This window comes from Erithacus rubecula (genome assembly GCF_903797595.1).
Source record: "Erithacus rubecula genome assembly, chromosome: 3".
NCBI lineage: Eukaryota > Metazoa > Chordata > Aves > Passeriformes > Muscicapidae > Erithacus > Erithacus rubecula.
In genome coordinates this window covers 31,690,041-31,709,293 of record NC_136689.1, presented here as the reverse complement: position 1 = coordinate 31,709,293, position 19,253 = coordinate 31,690,041, and the positions used below count along the sequence as shown (strand labels likewise).

The following is a 19,253-nucleotide window of genomic DNA, read 5'->3' as shown; positions in this document are numbered from 1 at the left end:
CTGAGGACCTTGACATGAAGTAACCTACAGCTGGTGAGAGTGAATTTTTCAAATCACAGAAGGCTTAGTTTATTCAAGATTTGGCCATGATGTGGCAGTAAGAATGCCTTTAAGTTTCCTTTCAGAGGTAAAACACAGTAATTCCATCTTAAAGTGAATAAAAGAGCAAAACTCAAAAGATGGCTTTAGTACGAAGGGCGGAGGTAATCCTGAGACCCTGTACAGATTGCGTGTCGGGCTGGGGCTTTTCAGTGCTGCTCAGGATGAATGCAATGGCATACTGAGTAAATGTTTATCATTTGTAATGTTCTTTCTTGGCTTGAGCCATCTGTTTCAGAGACCACGACCTCTTCAGTATGTTGCTTCCTATCAGCTGAGATCAGCTAACATGCCTGAACATGATTAACCACTACCATGCATGGAGATGAGTCCTATATGCCTCTCTCCAAGACTTATTTTCAACCATTATAAATAGGTACAATTTCAATGGTGGTAAATGTTTTACATTCTGAAAATGCTACAATAAAGTGTAAATTTAACGTACATTTTTTAGTAAGTCATGGTAGCATCTGTTAACATTGCATTGGTTAACAATGATAACCATCAATTCCTTACTTCTCTACCCTAAAAAAAAAAAAAAATTGAAACATCTTATTTTTGGCTGATGAAAAGAGATCAGTATGTTTCTGAACAGGCAGTATTTTGCCTGAAGAAGGCTAATTTTGTCTTCCTCAAGACTCTCAGGGACTGCATTTCTGCCCTGATCTCTCACTTCTGCTTCTGTTCTCATAGTGGCAGCACTGCCAGAGTTGGAGCCGTGAGTTTGGGTGACAAGTGACGGTGCACACTTCGAGATGGGAATAAGCACTGAGCATCTCAGACAGAGAAACAGTGTTGTAGGTCAGAGTGGGGCTGAACAATGAAAGTGCTCCATGGGAGGACAAAAAGAGAGAGAGATATCTTTACTTAGAAACAGTTACAGCTATTATAGAGATTCTATGTGTGCACACGGAGTGTCTAAAGACTAACATTTACCGTTCTGTTTCTCTTCCATTCAACATCTCCATGTCTTTTTTAGTAGAAACACAATTATAACAATTTGAAATAAGACCCTTTAAAATTTTTAATGTTCCCTACATTTGTCTGTGAAACACGTACACATGTGAGAAAAAGACGTACAGACGGAAATCCAGAAAGCTAAAATTCCTAACCAGATGTATTTTTAGGAATTGATGATATATACTCATAGAAATTACTGTGGAATTTTGGCAAACAATTATTGAGATCACTTGCTCAATTTATTGAAAATATGTAACAACTGTAACGCAATATGTAATGGATGGTAATATAGAGAACATTTTAAACATAAATTGAGTGCCTGAATTGCTTCTGGAAGAAAAACAAACACCCAAACCAACAATCTCCTTCCCCTAAACCAATATCAACAACAACAAAAAAAAAAAACCCAAAAAACCAAACCAAACCACACAAAAAACCCCCGAACAAACAAAACAACAACAACAAAAATATATTTTTCATACTTGGTGTAAAATTATATTTAAAAATAGACAAAATGAGAAATAAGAGTATTCCACTTTGGGGCTAAGTACGTAACCATCTGAATTGCCAAGATACCATGGATTTTGTTGTAAGCCTGATCCACAACATTCTAGGCTAAACTTAAAGTGCTGAAGCCAATGACAAACTTCTTATTTACTAATTGAAGCCAAGATTTTATCCCATAGAGATTGGTATATCTGGTAAATATTTATCTATCAGAAAAATTGCATTTGCAATTTTGAAATCACCTTTCCAGAATTAGAAAGTATGTCCAGTGATTGTATTTGTGACAAGGAACACTAGGTCAAATTGTAAGAGTGCAATTCTTAAAAGAAGAAATGATAATATTTCCCTATATGTCAACAGAAAATTTTCTGATAAAGAAGAAGCCTGAATTAAAAAAAAAATACTTACAAATGCATAAACCAGGCAATTATTTATTTTAGGAGCAGGTCAGCATTCAAAATGTGCATTGAAGGCACATTAATAAAATTATTCACTAAATGAAATGCAGTGAGAATTAATAATTTTAGCATGATAACAATATCTTTTAGGTCAGTCAGTTTTGCTTTCATATTCTTTTTTCTGTCATGTGTGGTGCTCATGGACTTCACAGAAAAACATTTACTATTTACTACTTCAGAAGACATGGTGCTATAAATACATGTTCTAAAGCACTGCACTGACAATAGAAATCTGGAAACCGCTAATCAGCTCTGCTTTCAATATTTCAATTAAGGTTAAAGAACATATTACTGTATTTTAAAGACAGAGGGAAAAAACTGCCAGAAAAAAAACCCCCAGCCTTATCCAGCTGGATGATTTAGTTTATGGCCACTTTTTATCATGTTCTCAGCAAGGTTTAGATGTTGATTGTTTTGAGCGTTTTCTCACAGTCTAGTTACCCAACTGCTGCTCCTCTTACAGGAAGGAAATGGAGGGATGCAACAACTCTATATCACAGGAATGCCAAATACTTTTACCTTCCTTAGGTGATCAAGAGTGTATAGGGTATCATGTTATGGATCAGAGTGATAGAATGTAGGCACTGCTGAGCAAAATTAACCTGTGACTTGCAGCATGGGGCATTTTGGGCAAGATCTAGCCTAGTTGTTTCAAAAGCGTTACGCAACACACCTTAAATAAATTTCTGAACAATATTATTGTGCAAAGCGCAATCAAATCTAATCAGTTTGGCATTAATTAAGCTCTAATAATATACTCTAGTCTCTCTCCTAAGTAGTGTGATCCGTTTCCCCTTCACACAGGTAGATTGGAAAACGTTACGGTGTCATCATAATTTTTAAACATACTGAGAAAATGACAGAGCTGCAAAATTAAAATAAATGATTAATGGCATTTTTTTCATGTTTTGTACTAATAGGTATCACTGAGGTTTTAAATTAATAGAGCTGTCAGCTCAGGGCTGTTACAGATCCAGTGCAGAACTAAAATGGAAATTATGTATTCCACAGATACCTAAAGATGACACTTTGGAATATTTTAAATTTTAATTAGTAGGTGCAATTGTTTTTTCCTCTCCTCCCTAAAACCACTGCAAATTAATTGGCAATTAGTCACAACTAATTCTTTTCTTAACAATCTGAACTGGAAAGAAAGGTGCACTACATGTTAGAGTATTTGTCTGGGATGCAGAAAGCACACATGCAGTAAATTGCTTTGTCAATTACAAAAACTACTGTTGTGAAATTAAGAAAAAAAATATGCATACATAAACAAAAGTAATTAAAGTGCAGTGTACCTGTGACCACAAAAAATAATGCCCAGCTGCAAATAACATGTTAAAAACTCTATAAATCAATCTGGCCTTGGAACAGAACAATATGTGCACTGCTGCTCCAAAGGGAAAGTGCAGCATTTTCCTCTAACATCAAAAATCTTCTCTAGTGAGTGATTTCCATTTTGGGGTTAACTATGTAGCAATTGGCTAACATTCTATTGAAATTAGCCACCATATCTAGGACCCAGTTCCTGTTTGCTTTAAAGTGGAAGATGCAGTAGTTTAAATTCTGTCATTATAAATAACTGATAAGAAAACAATGGTACATCCAGAGATATGGAAAGAAGATACTTTACAGAGCCTAGATTACAGCTGCAGCTGCTTTATATGATGTGTGAGGTATTGGAGACAATGGATTTATATAAAGGCAAATCTGGAACTCTCAGTTTTCTCATCTAACTCTGGCACATAGTGATTTTTAATAAAAGCTTGGTTAGGTTTGGTTTGGTTTAAGTTCTTGTTTCTCTCTGGATTTAACTACAGGTCATCACATCTCTAGAGACTAAAGGAAAAACTAGAGTGAAACCACTCATTCAAAACTTATTTTTAAGGTGCATTCAAATAACAATATTTTGAAATACTAATTTTGAGTAACATTATTCCATTACTTACTCCAAGTAACAGTAAACAATTCTAAAAATACTGTGTCTCAGATATCTGTGAAACTGCTTCTGGCAATCCATTAGGTGAGCTCTGACTATGGGTTTTTATTTTTGTTTCTTTATTTAAGCAATATTCTTGCATCTTCTATAGACATTTCTGTCTTCTACTTTTAATCTAGTGTTTCTAGAACCTTGACACTCTTTCAGATATCATGCCAAGCAAGTCAGGAATAGATGAAAGAACTGAAATTGCAGTTATTTCTAATTAAGATGGAACATTGTTATAGATTTTTTCAAAACATTGCTAATAATTTATGTAGCTAAATTGAAAGATTACTTTTCTTAAAAAAACCCCTGATGGCTAAAGCTAGAAGTTTATTGAATTAACTTGAGAGTCTTTGAAGTTTCATTACTATTAATGACCTGTTTGGAGATCAGGTGAAACCAATGATATCTTTCATGTTGCTATATTTGTCTGGGAGAGCTCTGATAGAATTTCCTCTTCAGCTAATCAGACAAGATGTTTAACATAATATTAACATTATCATCTTTCCTTCTCCCAAAGAGTCTTCTATAAAAAAAAAAAAACAAAACAGTGAAAACAATGCAATTTGATGCTCAGATGCTTCATCTTATTATACCAGAGCAGAGTGACTTAGACACTGCATTGTGCATGTGTTCAACACACTGAATGACAGATTTTTAGACCAAGCCACTCACATTTTTAAGTATGCACAGGACCTACAGCAGTGCATACCTGCTCTCATCTAGGGACAACAGGTGCATAATCAATGTATCATAGAAGATTTTAAAAGAAACACACAACTATTTGTTTATTCCTAAAATCAATTGCAGGAAGGAAAAATCACAGATCATAGCTTCTGGAGAATCACTGCATTATCTACCACAATATTTTCTCAGAGCTCACAGTATCATTTTGGAGGATCATGGCCTCCATATGCATGAGAAAGGACAGTGTCAGCAACTCATGCTATTTGTGTAAAACTTCTTTTTTCAGTCAGAAAGGAGAAGCAGCAAAGTGAAACACGTTGATTCCTTCAACGGGAAGTAAACTTCCAAGCCTGCATGTGCAGGCTGTATCCTATACATAACAGGGATTTTAGGCTGAACTTGTTTTCCTGAATAGGCATAATAGAAAAGCAGGAGAATTTTGATCAGGTTGAACTTAATTTCTTGAAAAATCTTTTGGAAAATACTATCATTTATATCAAAACATGAAGGAATGCAGAAAAGTACTTTTGAGATTAAGTACTTGCAACCTGGGCAAGAGTTGATTCAATACATGCTGATTCTATTAATTTCTTCCTCACTTAGTCTCTGTAATATTTATAGGTCAGTCCTTAAAACTACTGAACTTAGATGACATTGAAGCTCCTAAGATACCAAAAATAAAGTGTCTTATTTCTACTTCATAAAAGGCAGTTGAAGAGAGAAAAATAGCAGCGTTTTATAACAATAGCTTTCTGGTTGGAACATCAAAGAATCAAAAACCTCAGGCTCAGCTGCTATGTCTCACTGATATGTGCAACCTAACAAGGTGCAGATCTCTCTCTCTCAAAACTAGTGAGATGGTATATCCAAAAAACTGTAGCTTTTTTCCTTCAACAACACAGCTTGTAAACTAATAAGTGCCTTGCCTCAGCATCCTAATGAGAAAAGAGGCAGCCTGGGAATGTCTCTCCATGTCTCTGCACAATGCAGGAATGGCAGCAGCTTTATATATGGGCCTCAATTTTTTAGTAAGAACTAGAGAAGGAAACTTCCTAAGAGGCAAAATAAAAGGAAAGGCAAATTATCACATGTACAAGGGAACTAAGCTTATGGAAGAGTTCTTTATATGGCCATGATGATTTTTTTTTTTTCATTTAAAAATGTGTCATAAATAATTTGCTTTCATTTTGGGAGAAATTGTATTTTTCCTCTAAAAAAGACCAACCTCATGATTGGCCTCCTTATTAGTTTTCTGAAATTTGAGTTTTTGCTGGGTCAAATGACTGATTATATAGCTGACTAAGCCTAAAGAATTATTTTGATTTTGTGGGGGTTTGTACAGACTCTGGTTTGGATACACATAACAGATATCACCCTGGTATTTATGTGATCAAGTATGCTTCCAAACAAAGACCACTGTGAAGCACAAACTCAGAAATCAAATCTTGATCTTTGGGTGAGAGAAAGCTAATATCCACCCATGACATTATCTAAGGAAGAATTCATAGATACTTTGCAGAGAACTTCAAGGAAAAACTCTACTGTTAGTGGGGAGATAAAAAGTTGGACCCTACATGCTTTTTTCTTCATAAGGTTTAGAAAACAGAATGTGGTACATTTACAATGATGTAAGGAGCTATTGCAATAAAGCTCCTCAGCAGAAATGAAACCCTCAAAATGAATAAAATAACAAAAAACAATATTTTTATATCTAAATTCCTAGAAGTGCATTGGTGCAGCAAATAGTCCACGTATTTTTTCCTCAGAGGAAACAAGCACAGTGAACAGCATGGTTTTCTTAGGCAGTGCCAAGTATATCCTCTTAACAATGGTATAGCAAAAAGAATAGGTTCCTCAGAAAAGTATATGCCATTTCAATTCCCTTTAAAACTGGACAGCAGTAATAATCAGTAGTAATTTACTGGTTCCTCAGGGCAGTAATTGAAATGTAAGAATTGTCTCTTTTTCCAGGTTTGTTTTCAATTGCACAGGCAGCTTCTGCTAGCATTATCAGTCAGATAGCAGGGATTCTGCACAGAGCAAGCATCAGGAAGAAAAAAAAAAAAAAAAAAAAAAAAAAAATGTTATTGCCAGCAACCTTCCATAAATTCTCTTCTGTAATCTGGCAACTGAAAAATTACATGTCTTTTTCCTGAACAAGTAACTACTGGGTTCAGTACTGTTGCTCTGCACTGAGCCATCGCTGTAGAAGAGGTAAAGATAATGATATCTCTTCACTCCTAAAGGTTTTCTGCAACAAATCACAGAAAATCTCCACTGTTCTGCCTTCACACAGTATGTGTTCATATGGCTCTCCTCACACTGCAGAATCTGAGCACTTCCTCAGAGAATGAGAATTCAGCCTTCTTCACTCTGTTCAGCTGCACACTATGGTGCATCTGGTAAACATGAACTACCACAACCCTCTTCTGGCATCCTAACTCATATATTATCAGCTGCACACCTATTAGCACCTTACATTGCCCCTTTTATTTTTTGTGTAATTTTTAATTCTACCACAGACATAAAGCTCATGAAAGGAATCCAACACCCTTTAAAAAAAAATACTCCCAGTTGTAGTGGGATTTCTTCCTTGTCACAATATTCTTTTGTCTTATTTACAAACTGCAAGGCTACAGCAATTCATCTGCTTAAAAGCACAGGTCTTCTTCAGGGAACCAAAATTAGTAGAACTGTATATTTAAGCATGTTACTAAGACTGCACAGGAGAATAAAGAACTTGGATCTCTTCAGCCTCCTCTCTGAATGCTTGGTTAGCCTCTATAATTTACTGGAGAGAGATGAAAATGGAGAGTTCTTACATATACACCTCTTCTTCCACTGTCTCTAAAGAGTCACTCAAAGAACTCTCTCTGAGAAAGCTCCTATCCTACCCTAGGTTATCCTAAACTGTGGAGATTGATGTTTGCCTGCCCTCACTTCATATGTGTGAGTACTGAAACAAGAAGTGAATTAATTTCCTTTATTTACTCCATAAAACATAAGGACTTGAAAAAATTTTAGTCCTATTGTATAATTCAATCAGCACAGTTAAGACCTCAGCTTTAAATAAAGCTTTCTTGATATGAGGTCTCAAAAACACAACAGAAAATCTTCCTAAATTTTTAAGACTAATATTAGTTACTTTATACATTTTAGCATCAAAACAAAGATTGAATTTTCCTCAGCAAAAGAGGCTCTAAATCTGATACAGCATCATAAACAAATTATCATATTGGGTAAAGGGATACTGAGACTGCACTTTTCAAGTATTTTTCAAACTTCTGAAATAATGTCTTTTTATTCCATTCTAATCTGTGTTTGAATTCAGAAAAGTTCTGAAAAATTGAAGAAGGTACTGAAGTATATAAAAAGTTTGTTAAGATGTTATATAAGCAAATTGAATTAATACTGATGAAAATGGTTGTCTTTTAAACAAGAGAGAAATATTTCTATCTTTGAAAAAAAGAAAAAAAAAAGATAAAGAAAAATAATCAATTGCAGTTACCGTGCAAGGAGTTTGCATCCAAGGTTCTCCATCTATCTGCATAGGCAGAGACTTGCTGGTCCTAAAGGTACAAATTTCATAATATAAGAAAAAGAAACTAGAAAAATTAATAAATGTATTTATTAAAATGTCATAAATGTCATGGCATACAGCTATAACCCTGATTTATCCCAAACTCCTATGAAATTTCCAGTATGACTCAGTATGCTTAAAATGTAACACAGTCAACTTAGAAGGCTTAGTCTGATTTTCAACACACAAAGCAAAAACATGGCAAATATTAATGTATTTTGCTAGTAATACATTACTCTTTAATGGAAGAAGAGTTAGTAATCTGTGAAACAGTGAGTGAATGACACAGTAACTTCAGTAATAAATGTTGTTAACAGAAAAGAAAAAACAAATTTGTGCTATTTTTCTTATAATTTGGCTTGCACTAATACATAGTATATATATTATACTACTATAAAGCAAACAAGAAATAAATTTTAGGTCTATTATCACCACTTAATAGAATCACTGGGTCTAACCCTGAGTTAGAACACTCACAGAGAATGAAGTTTGCACTATATTCAGAGTGTGCCATATTATAAATTCAAATTGTTAGCAAAGGGGCATTGATTTAAAAAGAAAGATACAGACAGTATTCCCTCTCTAGTTCTGGATGCCATATTAAGAAAAGAGCAGAAAAATGAGAACAGAAAAATAAATGTACTACATTTTTGGTCTTTTCCAGTCCTGTATCTCTGCATTATAATAGTTTGCATAAAAGACTGTTAGACATAGCGTGGAGTGGATAAATCTAATAATGGAAAAATTTGTGACTTGTGTTGGTCAGTGGAAATTCTGGTTTGGACATTTTTTGAAAACAACTAACATTTCATGGAATCATCCACTATCACCTACGGCCATAAATGGAGGAAGGGAAGAATGTTTAATGAGCTCTCATTTTATAGCTCAGGAAGTGTTCCTACTTATGTTTTTATTGTTGCTCTTTTGGTTTAGGCTTAGAATTGTAGAGCTTATGGGTTTAATAAATTTTGGAAAATTCTTCCTGAGGAATTCTTCACTGAAAAAGAGAGAGACAGTAATTTCTTTTTCAATTCTTATTTAATCCAAAAGACAGAATAATTACTTTTTCCTTCTGTTCTAATCCAAGTTTACTCTATTGTGAATGTTTTTATCTTAGAAATGATAAAACACAATGAAATTAGAGCACTCCACCATCATCGGCTCACACTTACCAACAGATTTAATAATAGTGGCTTGTCAGAATTCAGTAAATAACAAATAAATTAAAAACAGAGCACTTTGACTTCCACAGATCAAAAAGTGCTTTACAATTACTAATTACATGCTACTATTCCCTGGTGTGGTATGCATTATAAATGGGTTAAAATGTGACAAAGTAATGCTAAATTACTTCTGGCTTGAAATTGCATGGAGTATATGTCAACAATAAACCCCAAGATGTTAATGCCTTATTCCTTCTGCTCCAAATGCTTGACAATACTTCTTCATAGGACAAAATGGCACTTGAATACATGTGAAGACAGAATGTAAACAAAAACCCTCTTTTTAGTTTTTTGACACATTATAAGAAAGGAAGATGTATGGGCATAGAAATGGACGGAATAGATTTATCTCATATGCAATAATGATACTTCACAAGAAATAATAATTATGACAAACTACAAAAGAAAGTCAATATATAAAACTCTTCAGTTTCACTACAAGAATGCAGTGTAAATTAAAGCTGCTGATACCTGATGACAACAGATGAGCACTGGGCAAGCCGTCTTCCAGCACTTTTCAGACCCGTGTATATCTGTCCCATCTCCATGGCTCCTTCCAGACCAACCACTTCCATAAGCTGGTCACTTAGATCTGCAAAAGTTGAAAAAAAAAAAATCCACATTTTGTCTAGACAGCATTTTGAAAGCAGTCATACTGACCAACAGGAAATGTCAGAAGAGAAGCTGATAATAAAACATGTGGAGAACAGAACTGACAAAAATGATTATTCATAAGGAGAATTACAGCTTCAAGTTGGACACAACTGGACCCTGCTGTCACACAATTCTACAACATCCTGACCAAAATTATTCTGAAACAGAATCATTATATCCATGGTTTATTTTAATACATGAAAACTAAAGAAATAATTTAATTACATGAGAAAACAGAAGAGATTCCTTCATTTTGGTTACCTGAAACACAAAGCATGAGATATTTACAGTGTAGAAATTGATGGTTTTTATTTTTCCAACAGATATTTAAAATCTATAACGAGGAAGTCAGTGCTCCAGACCCTATTGGATCCTCCTCTATACAGTACTTTCCAGACAATGTGTACAATTCTAATTCAGCCTTTATGTGTGTGCATTATGTTATTATTTTTTGCACTGGATCAGTGTCTTAATAAGTACACAGAGGCAATGCAAAAAAGAAAGAAAACCACCTTAACTATCCACTAGCCTTCTAACTTTGTCCTGCTTGTTTGCACTAAGTTATATATTTTTTGTTTCACACTTCTTTTTGACTAAATAGTACTTTGGCATTAAACTTCAAAAAAGATTTAAATAAATATTAGTTCAGTTGACTTCAAGGAGTAAGGTCAAATTCTGTCTGGAATTTCAGGTACAAACAGAAACCTAAACAGTAATAAGCAGTCTGCTTTGAGAAGCTACCAGGCAAGGTAATGAAATATTATCCAGAATCAACTAGGGTGTTTTGCATGAAATGTTTTATATTCTCCTGCATAAATACATGTTACCAAGACCAAATGGACAAGAAAAAGAAACATTTCTTTTCTAGCTGTATAATATGTGTGTTTTATAAATTGGCTGTTAACATCAATGTTTCCAAAAGGTATATTATTCAGCAAAGCACAGCATTGAGCTAAAATGTTAGTCCATCATCATACTGAAAAAACCAAAGAAAAGAGACCATATTACTCTGTATATTTTAAACCCCCTAACCCTTAATGAAGGTAAAATTTCATGCTAACAATCATATCTATGAGGCTATTCCAAATTTCAATGGGAGTCTTTTCTGTTCACTTCTTTAGGCTTTCAATGAAGGTAATTAACTGAAAGAAGTACTGTGATGAGGGAAAAAAAAATATTAAAAGCAAATAGGATTTATGATCTGGATTATTCTGCTGCCAGCAGAAAATCTGATACTATCCAAAGCCTTCATTTTTCTTCTTATACTTTCTTAATATTTTCTGCTTTATTCATTTTCTCATCACAGTGAAATCAGTTCCATGTAATACTAACGAAGAAAAAAAAAATAAACAATATTATTGCCCATTAAGGGAAAATAGTAAGATGATCAAAAGTTTAAAATGTACAATATGATTAATTCCAACTATACATTTTTATAGCTTGCATCCGTGTAACACATGTAAGCCTAATTTTGTCTGTCTTTCCACGGCAGTTTTTAAAAAAAATGTTTCCCATAAGTAACTAACATTTAAACTTAAGTGAGATTTAAACAAATGCTGCTTTTCTTGGTAGCCACAGAGACTTGACTGGGAAAGCACTGCTCATTTTCAAAAATGTATATATTATAAAAGCACATAGAACTTTATAGATGCATTAAATCATCACAATGTTTAGCCAAAGAAAACATCAAATTCCTACTCATTGGGCCATTAGAAAATTATTATTTTTTAAATGGAAGAATAATTAAGAACAGATTTTTATTTCTGACACTCAGGCAATATGTGCAACATTCAGAATTTTGACATTTTCAGGGATATATACTTGATGCATTATTTTACAATAGCTGTGAGATTAGTGCCAGTAGCAGCAGGTAACTAAGGGCCAAACCCTGCCCTTTGATCTATATCACACTTCTCAAAAAATGTGGTATATTACACATTGGAAGATGGAACTGAACAACACCCTCATCTACCAAAAAAGTGAAGCCCTTTCAAAAACTTAACATTTGCAGTGGCACATTCCCAAAGTGGAGTTATTTTAGGACAAATATGGATATTTTTAGAATCAAGCTTAAATAAGACATAACTTTCCTTCAGAAGCAGTAAATACTAAAGCAAATGTAACATGCAATTATTGACTGCATTAGTTCACACTCCTGCCCTTGCTGATATATTTGACCTGATGCTTTTGCATAGTCATATCCATTTCAACAAATCCTTGAGATATATTGACTTGGATAAGAACTCGAGTGAAAACTGGAAAAGGGAGTTTGTCTATTTTAGTCCTACTCTTCAATGATGGTATAAGGCTATAGGTACACTGGTTGAATATAAAGGGTCAAGACATCAACAATGAGATGATATTTCTTCTTAAAAGGTCTCCACCAAAGACTTTGGAAGAGACTAAGTAAGGTCTGTTAAAGGAGACCTGATCTTCTATTAAATTAAAAGATAGGAAAGGGGAAGTAATTCTTCATTCTGGTGGAAATTTATCACTGTTTTTTCAGAAAGATCAGTGCAGGCCTCTGTACTGCTCAACATATATCCCAAAATAATCTGGAAATAGAAGCAGGCAGTGAGCACTGAAGATTCAACAAAGGAAAAACAAAATCCAATTATAAAAAAAGCTTAGGAATTTTACAGTACTGATTAATGGGGTTTTACAAAGGCAGAAAGTTCAATATATGTAACTTAACATCCATGAGGAGAAATAAAAAGAACTCTCACTACAGATATGTAGACTGTTATATACATATACATTTTATATATATATAATTTGGAAATAAATACGGTGTGTGTGTCTCCAGTGCATGTGCTTATTTTGCTACAATTGATACAGTCATGCTGAAATGAACATTGTGGAGTTCCTGTGGAGAGTTCTATGAAAATATCAGCTCAATGCTCATTTATGTTGATCAAATATTGCAATTGGTATGTCCATAAAGTATGGAATTTGTAGTTACAGTTGACTCAGCAAAGCAGAGGAAGAAAAATAACTGAAAATGACAGATGAGCAAATGTGGTAACAAATACAAAGCAACTTCTGTATGAAAAGGAATTCTAATAATTAAGTAGCCTTCAGGAAGTAAGGAGATGAATGGAAGAAAGATGAGAAGATAATAAGTGCAATGGAGTAGGTGCAGAAAGTAACATAATTCTGTATTTCTAAAATGCAAGAACCAAGGACTTTCATAGTACTTCTAGACAAGCAGGAAATCCTTTTTACATAATATTTTGTTAAGTCATGAGGCTACATTAGATTGAAATTACTTAAATCCAAAATTATACATATTTGGTAGGATATCTTAAAAAAGAATCCCTGTAAGTTTGCTCTCTTATGCTTTATTTCTAATACAGGTTGGTGTTAGAGGTCAGATATCGAGCTACAGAAATTTCTGGGTTGATCCAGTATGACTATTCTTTTTAACTTCTTACATGTGTTATAAACTGTAGTGGAGAATAATGAATGCTGCTGCTCACTAAACACCATTTGTCACTTAAAACAGTTCATAATGTGGACTTTTCTATGACATGTATCCTTATGGTGTTTGAGACCTCATTGTCACTCTTCTCAACCCTCAAATTATATTCCTAAATTGTCTATCTGTGTCTCTACCAACTATAAAATATATTTCGCTTCAGGGGCATATTTCTTTCCTGTGTTTCTTCTGCATTCTACAGATTTTATTCTAAAGAAAAATAATTGGTGATTGTAATGATAAAAATCTTCAATGCATGTTTCACCTATTATAACCAGTTTTAGAAAGTTTATGTTTAGGAAAGTAAAGGCTACATTTTCAAGAAGAATTTCATAGCTAACAAGGAACCAAAGCAGCTATCATATATTGAGCAGTTTTTCTTTCCAACCAGTTCATTTAGTTGCCTAAAAGAGAGCTGAGGTCTCTTAGGTAAGCTATCACAGACAGCATCCCACTACTGGTCCATTAGGAAAGTGTTTTCTGACTGGTGCCTTGGGGTTCCCCAGCCCGTTTGTTCTACTTTGAGCTCTGTGAACGAGCTGAAGGCTTGTTTTCTATGTGAATGAGCCATTAGAGTGTGTGGGAATGTTTTCACAGCACCAAGTCTCTCCTGTCTCTTCCACAAACCAAAGTACTTCACGTGTCTCCTCATATTAGCCCTGTCAGTAAACAGAGGCAGCTCTCCCAGGGGAGCACTGCTGTCAGCAGACGGTGACGAGCCTGCAGAGGGGATCTGACCCCTTGCACTCATTCCTGATGGGGAGATAAGGTCACTGGGGAGCTGACTGCTCATTTCTTCCCATAAGGCAGCAGAAGAAGAGAAGTTCAAACAGAAACTTGCACAAGTGGCAGACAAAACATTGCATGTGACTCTAAGCTCTTTATAGCCCTTCCCAAGGCACTAAGAAACACACTTGGAGACTTTAAAGTTTTCTAATGAGTTTACGTTATCCATTATCTTGGCATTAGCTGAATGCTTCAATCTTCAGAGTGAACACACAAGAGAAAAACACATTTGGAATTCATCTATGAAGATAAAGCAAGGAAAGCAAAATGGGGTAGGGGGGTGGGTGGGAAGAAACATGGTGTGATTAGAAAAACTGATTTACATAGAGAAGTTTCCCTCTGTAATGGAACTGGTTTTGATATCCAATCCATCTTTGCAATATATAAATATTGCTGTCCTGGCACGAGATTGAATGACTCTATTATAACTTGGGGTTACTGCACTCACTCAGGCACATTTGCATAAAAACACTGTTGGTCAGTGGTAAATCTGTCTCTGGCAGCAGTTTGTCTTTGAAGAGAAGGGGCTCCATAGCTCACTAAATGCAATCAAACCCTAGTAATCATCACTCTGGAAATTTTTTGGTTCCAGTTAAAATACTGGATAAGAATTTGAAGGCTGGTATGATGCCAGAGGATCCTTGAAAAACTCCCAAGCTCAGTGCTCTGCACCACATGAATGCTTCAGTATCTTCCTAGAACACAGCATGTATTAAATCTCCAGTTACCCATTATGCAGGAATGTGAGGTTGCTTCCATATGCAGTGATAAGGACTGTTGTAAAAAATTCTAGAAATGTGTTTACTGTCATAATATTTTCCTGATTTCAAATGAATACCTTTTTCTAAATTCCTGGTCACAAAAAAAAACAACAACAACAACAACAACAACAAAAAAACCCAATAAATCCTGTGCAATCTGTACATCCTGGATTTTGTTATGTCTTCATTTAGAGAAGCTACCTGAAGTAACATTTGCCTCAACATTTATAATGGTTTATATCAGAGTTGTATCTCAAGGCCCAAATGATGTCAATGCTCTGTTTTGTTACTAATTTGCAGACATATATAAAAGACAGCTCCTCTATCCAAGAATTTATAGACAAATAAAACAGACAAAGCATTGGGGAAAAATAATATTACTATGTCCATTTTACAAAGTAAAAATTGTACACAGACATGTTTAGGTCCTGGAAAATATTTGTTTTCATATTTAGCTGAATATATTGTATGTGGACCCACAAGAGCCATAATATTATTTCTACCACATAAAGTTAAGCACAAGAGTTTTCAGAACTGACCTGACCAAGATCATATGCGAAGTTTGGAGCAGAGACAGGAAATAAATCAGCAAATCCTGAATTTTAACATTCTGTTATCAAAAGTTTGCTCTCCCACTTAATGTTGACTTGAAGGATATATATCAAGTCCTATATGTAAGGTATGTGACCCAGTTTTGAGTATTTTGTGTTGTTGAGTTTGCTTCTAAACATTAAGATCTCAGGTGGATCCATACATCTACTTTATGCCAGTATTGATTCTCCTGGTTTTATTATTGTCTTCATATTTTGTTTTCCTACTATTAAAACAAAACAAGCTAAACCTTCCTCTTAGTGTGAAGAAAGATATATCACTAATGTAATTCTCATCCTGGAGAGATACTAAGATATGATGATAATAAATTAGGCAGATATTTTATATACATAAAAACACACAAAAATGCCAACACATTTTGTACCTCTGTGGACATACACAAATGATATATATTACCTATATTTAAGCATATTTTATTGCAAAAATTCAGCAGAATTTTGCTCCACCATCAGAATTGATGGTGCACTTAATAGCCCTAATGGGATAATGGGGTAAAATGCAAAAGTGCTAGTTTTGTCACTTAAGATGAATGCAATCAATAAAATCCTCTCTCTGCTGAATTTAGTGGCATAATTCTTACTGATTTCAGTGGAACTCAAATTTCACCCAGTATCTTATCTTGTATCACTCTAGCAGAGGCTCTATCCTCAGATGGAATCACTTAGCAGACACAGCTCAGCCTACTACTGTGTAATGGACTTTTTTCTGTGTACACAATCATCTCCCAATTCTCATAAATCACAGAATGACGAGTTACTCCCCAAAAAATAGAAGGACAAACAAGGAAGACTCAGTCGTTAGAATTAAATATTTTATGTAGCTTTTTAATGTGCACAGAAGGCCTTTGTAAAGCTTTTCCTAAAGTGAACATTTTTTTCCCCAGCTTAGGAGGGGGAAGGAGAGAAGAATACTTCATAGAAACTTTTCTGATTAATGGTAAAAGAAGGAAAAAACCCCCAACAACCAAACCCTAAAAACAACCCACCCCAGAGCATTCAAATACAATCACTTCCACTCAGAAACTACTCCTAAATACTATTGTTCAGATGTTCAAAATTTGAAACAAGGGACCTCATCTCTCAGTTTAGGATATCATTATGCATAAGTCTTTTATGGTAAAGGTTGTCAGACAAAATGTATTCTTTTTTAATGGATTTTATTTTTTTAATAGTTTGAGGTACAATTGCACTGAACATGCTGTTGCACCAAAAAGCTCCCCATTATTTTAATCTGTATTCTTTTAAAAGTTATTTGTTCAAAAGGATTTCACTGTGTTACTCTTATACCCTCTTCATCCAAGAGAACAAAAGCTGTTCTATGAAAGGAGTCTAAACTTGGACAAACCGTAAAAAAAAAAAAAAAAAAAAAAAAAAAAGCAAAGTTCCTCTCTGTTTTTATCAAATTTGATTGCTGCAGCTGTTCCCAGTTTCTGTATTTTAAAAATAGCCTTATTCAGTGCCTTGTTGGCTAAAGGCCAGAGTACCATTAGAACACGCTGTACGGAAAACCTCTATTCAGTTACAGATACAGAAATATATTTAAAATCAGTGGGGGTCATCTGCAGCAAACACTTGTATGGGGAAAATGGAATTTTAATGTGCTTGGACTGCTCACCACTTTTAACAGATATTTAAGAACTTCAAACCGGATATCTTCCTATTTGTATTGGTACTATCGTATTACTGAGCATCAGGTATGATACAATATGAGCAAGTCAAGATCATTTCAAATAACAAAAATAGATCTAATACTCAAATTACTCCTTAGTAGTTCTGGCATTCATTTTAAATGGATCCTAGTAATATTGGATATTTGATTAGCCTATAAAAATGCCACAGACTAGAAAAGAAAAATACAGTAATATTTATGGAAATGTAGAAATCTGATCAATGAAAACCAGCTTTGATTTGTACTTTTCTGGAACAACTAGTTCTAACGGGATAAATGTTCCCTTTCTGCAGGGTAGCAAACTCTATTAACAGCATTATCCCTATATTTTTCCACCAAAGAGTTTTTTAGTCATCTGCCAGAAGGAAATGTTCATTCCACTTACATGAGTATTAAAACATCTTTTGATTAAGGTGGTAGTGATTTTGGTCCAGGAGTTCAGAAAACCCCAAAGATGATCTTCACTTCTCTCACTCTTCTCTAAGAACAAATTCCATTTTCTTCCTCTACCATGTTAGTATTCCACAGTGTTTGGAGATCAGACTATGCAGAGTGGATACCAGTTTGACCAACAGCATTATTTACTTATTAACCAAGAACCTAACTCAGGAAAGTATTCTGAACATCAGTGAGATGTCTCATAGATTACTTCTCATCATTTATGATGGAGTAAAATGCCTGCCTTAAAGCATTTAATGTTATGTATTTGTACTGCGCCTGGGGAAGAGCCTTCAATATGGTAAAGGGATCCAAGGTGATTGTTTGGATAGGTACTAAGAGAAAAGGAATCATAGCAGTGAGGGCATCAATGTAATCTATTATCTTGCTGAAACCCTAGCTTTCTGGGGGTGGGTTTGCCTAAGTTTCTTTGCCCTCACTCTCAGTACCTGGGTTATTTAAATTAAATAAATACTACAATCATACTTTGGATTGCACTTCCAGTTACACAGTTCAGACCCTTTCTTTGTACAGAAGGAGCACTGGACAATTGAAGCTGAATCCAGGGAACCCTGGGGCAGGCATTTGTAACACTTTGGTCAAACAGACAACCTTCCTAAACTTTTTGCAGTCTGCAAAGTTAAAGAAGCTTTGATTTAGTTTCTCACCAAAATAAATGTATTTGGTGCTGTCTGAGGTGGCCTAGAATCTCCAGGACATTCCCAATGGGCTGACAAGCCTGACAAAGGAGCAACAGAAGGAGCAGAGGAAAGGATGATATACTGAGAGGAACTCTAGTGGTGTGAAGAAGTTCTATAAGGAGAATTGAAGAAAGGCCCAGTTTTCTCCTGACAAGGACTCAGAGAAAGATTTTAAGAGGTCTGGTTTTCTGGAGAAGCACATTTTTGTCTCTTATCACCAAGAGGAATTTTGAGAGACAAGTTAGCACACTTGGACAGCTTAGGAATTCTGCTAAATCTACCACTCAAAATTACTGTGTGTTGGCTTCTCTGTAGAGGTTAAGGCCTGAAGAAATGATACAGCCTCTACTGTTTGACAGGCAATAAGTTTGCTTGATAGCTCCAGGACTAAGCTCCAAGTATGTGAGCAGATTTTCCTACCACTTTTCCTTGCATTGGTTCTGTTTTCATTAGTTGTCATTGTAGGATCTGGTCTCTTCTATCTAATCTAGTTACATACAGAGAATTGCTGTTATTTTTCTTCCTATCTGAGCTACATACATTGCTAAATATTCAGTATTTTTATAGTGTTACGGGTGTACAAGAAGACATATCTGGGATACACTGAAACTTTTGCTATTGGAGAAAGCAAATGGGAAAGTTACCTCTAATAGTAGT

General features: G+C 34.8%; 1 protein-coding gene across 3 annotated transcripts in view; it reads right to left on the bottom strand.

The window, feature by feature from the left end:
- DGKB (diacylglycerol kinase beta) overlaps positions 1-19,253 on the bottom strand; it is a 326,673-nt gene that overhangs the window by 4,061 nt on the left and 303,359 nt on the right. For all 3 annotated transcript variants that reach the window (XM_079302918.1, XM_079302917.1, XM_079302919.1), the window contains 2 exons: positions 9,970-10,090; positions 8,204-8,264 (listed from right to left, as the gene is read on the bottom strand). In XM_079302918.1, coding sequence (XP_079159044.1) covers positions 8,204-8,264; positions 9,970-10,090 — 182 coding nt within the window. The remainder of the gene's footprint in view (positions 1-8,203; positions 8,265-9,969; positions 10,091-19,253) is intronic.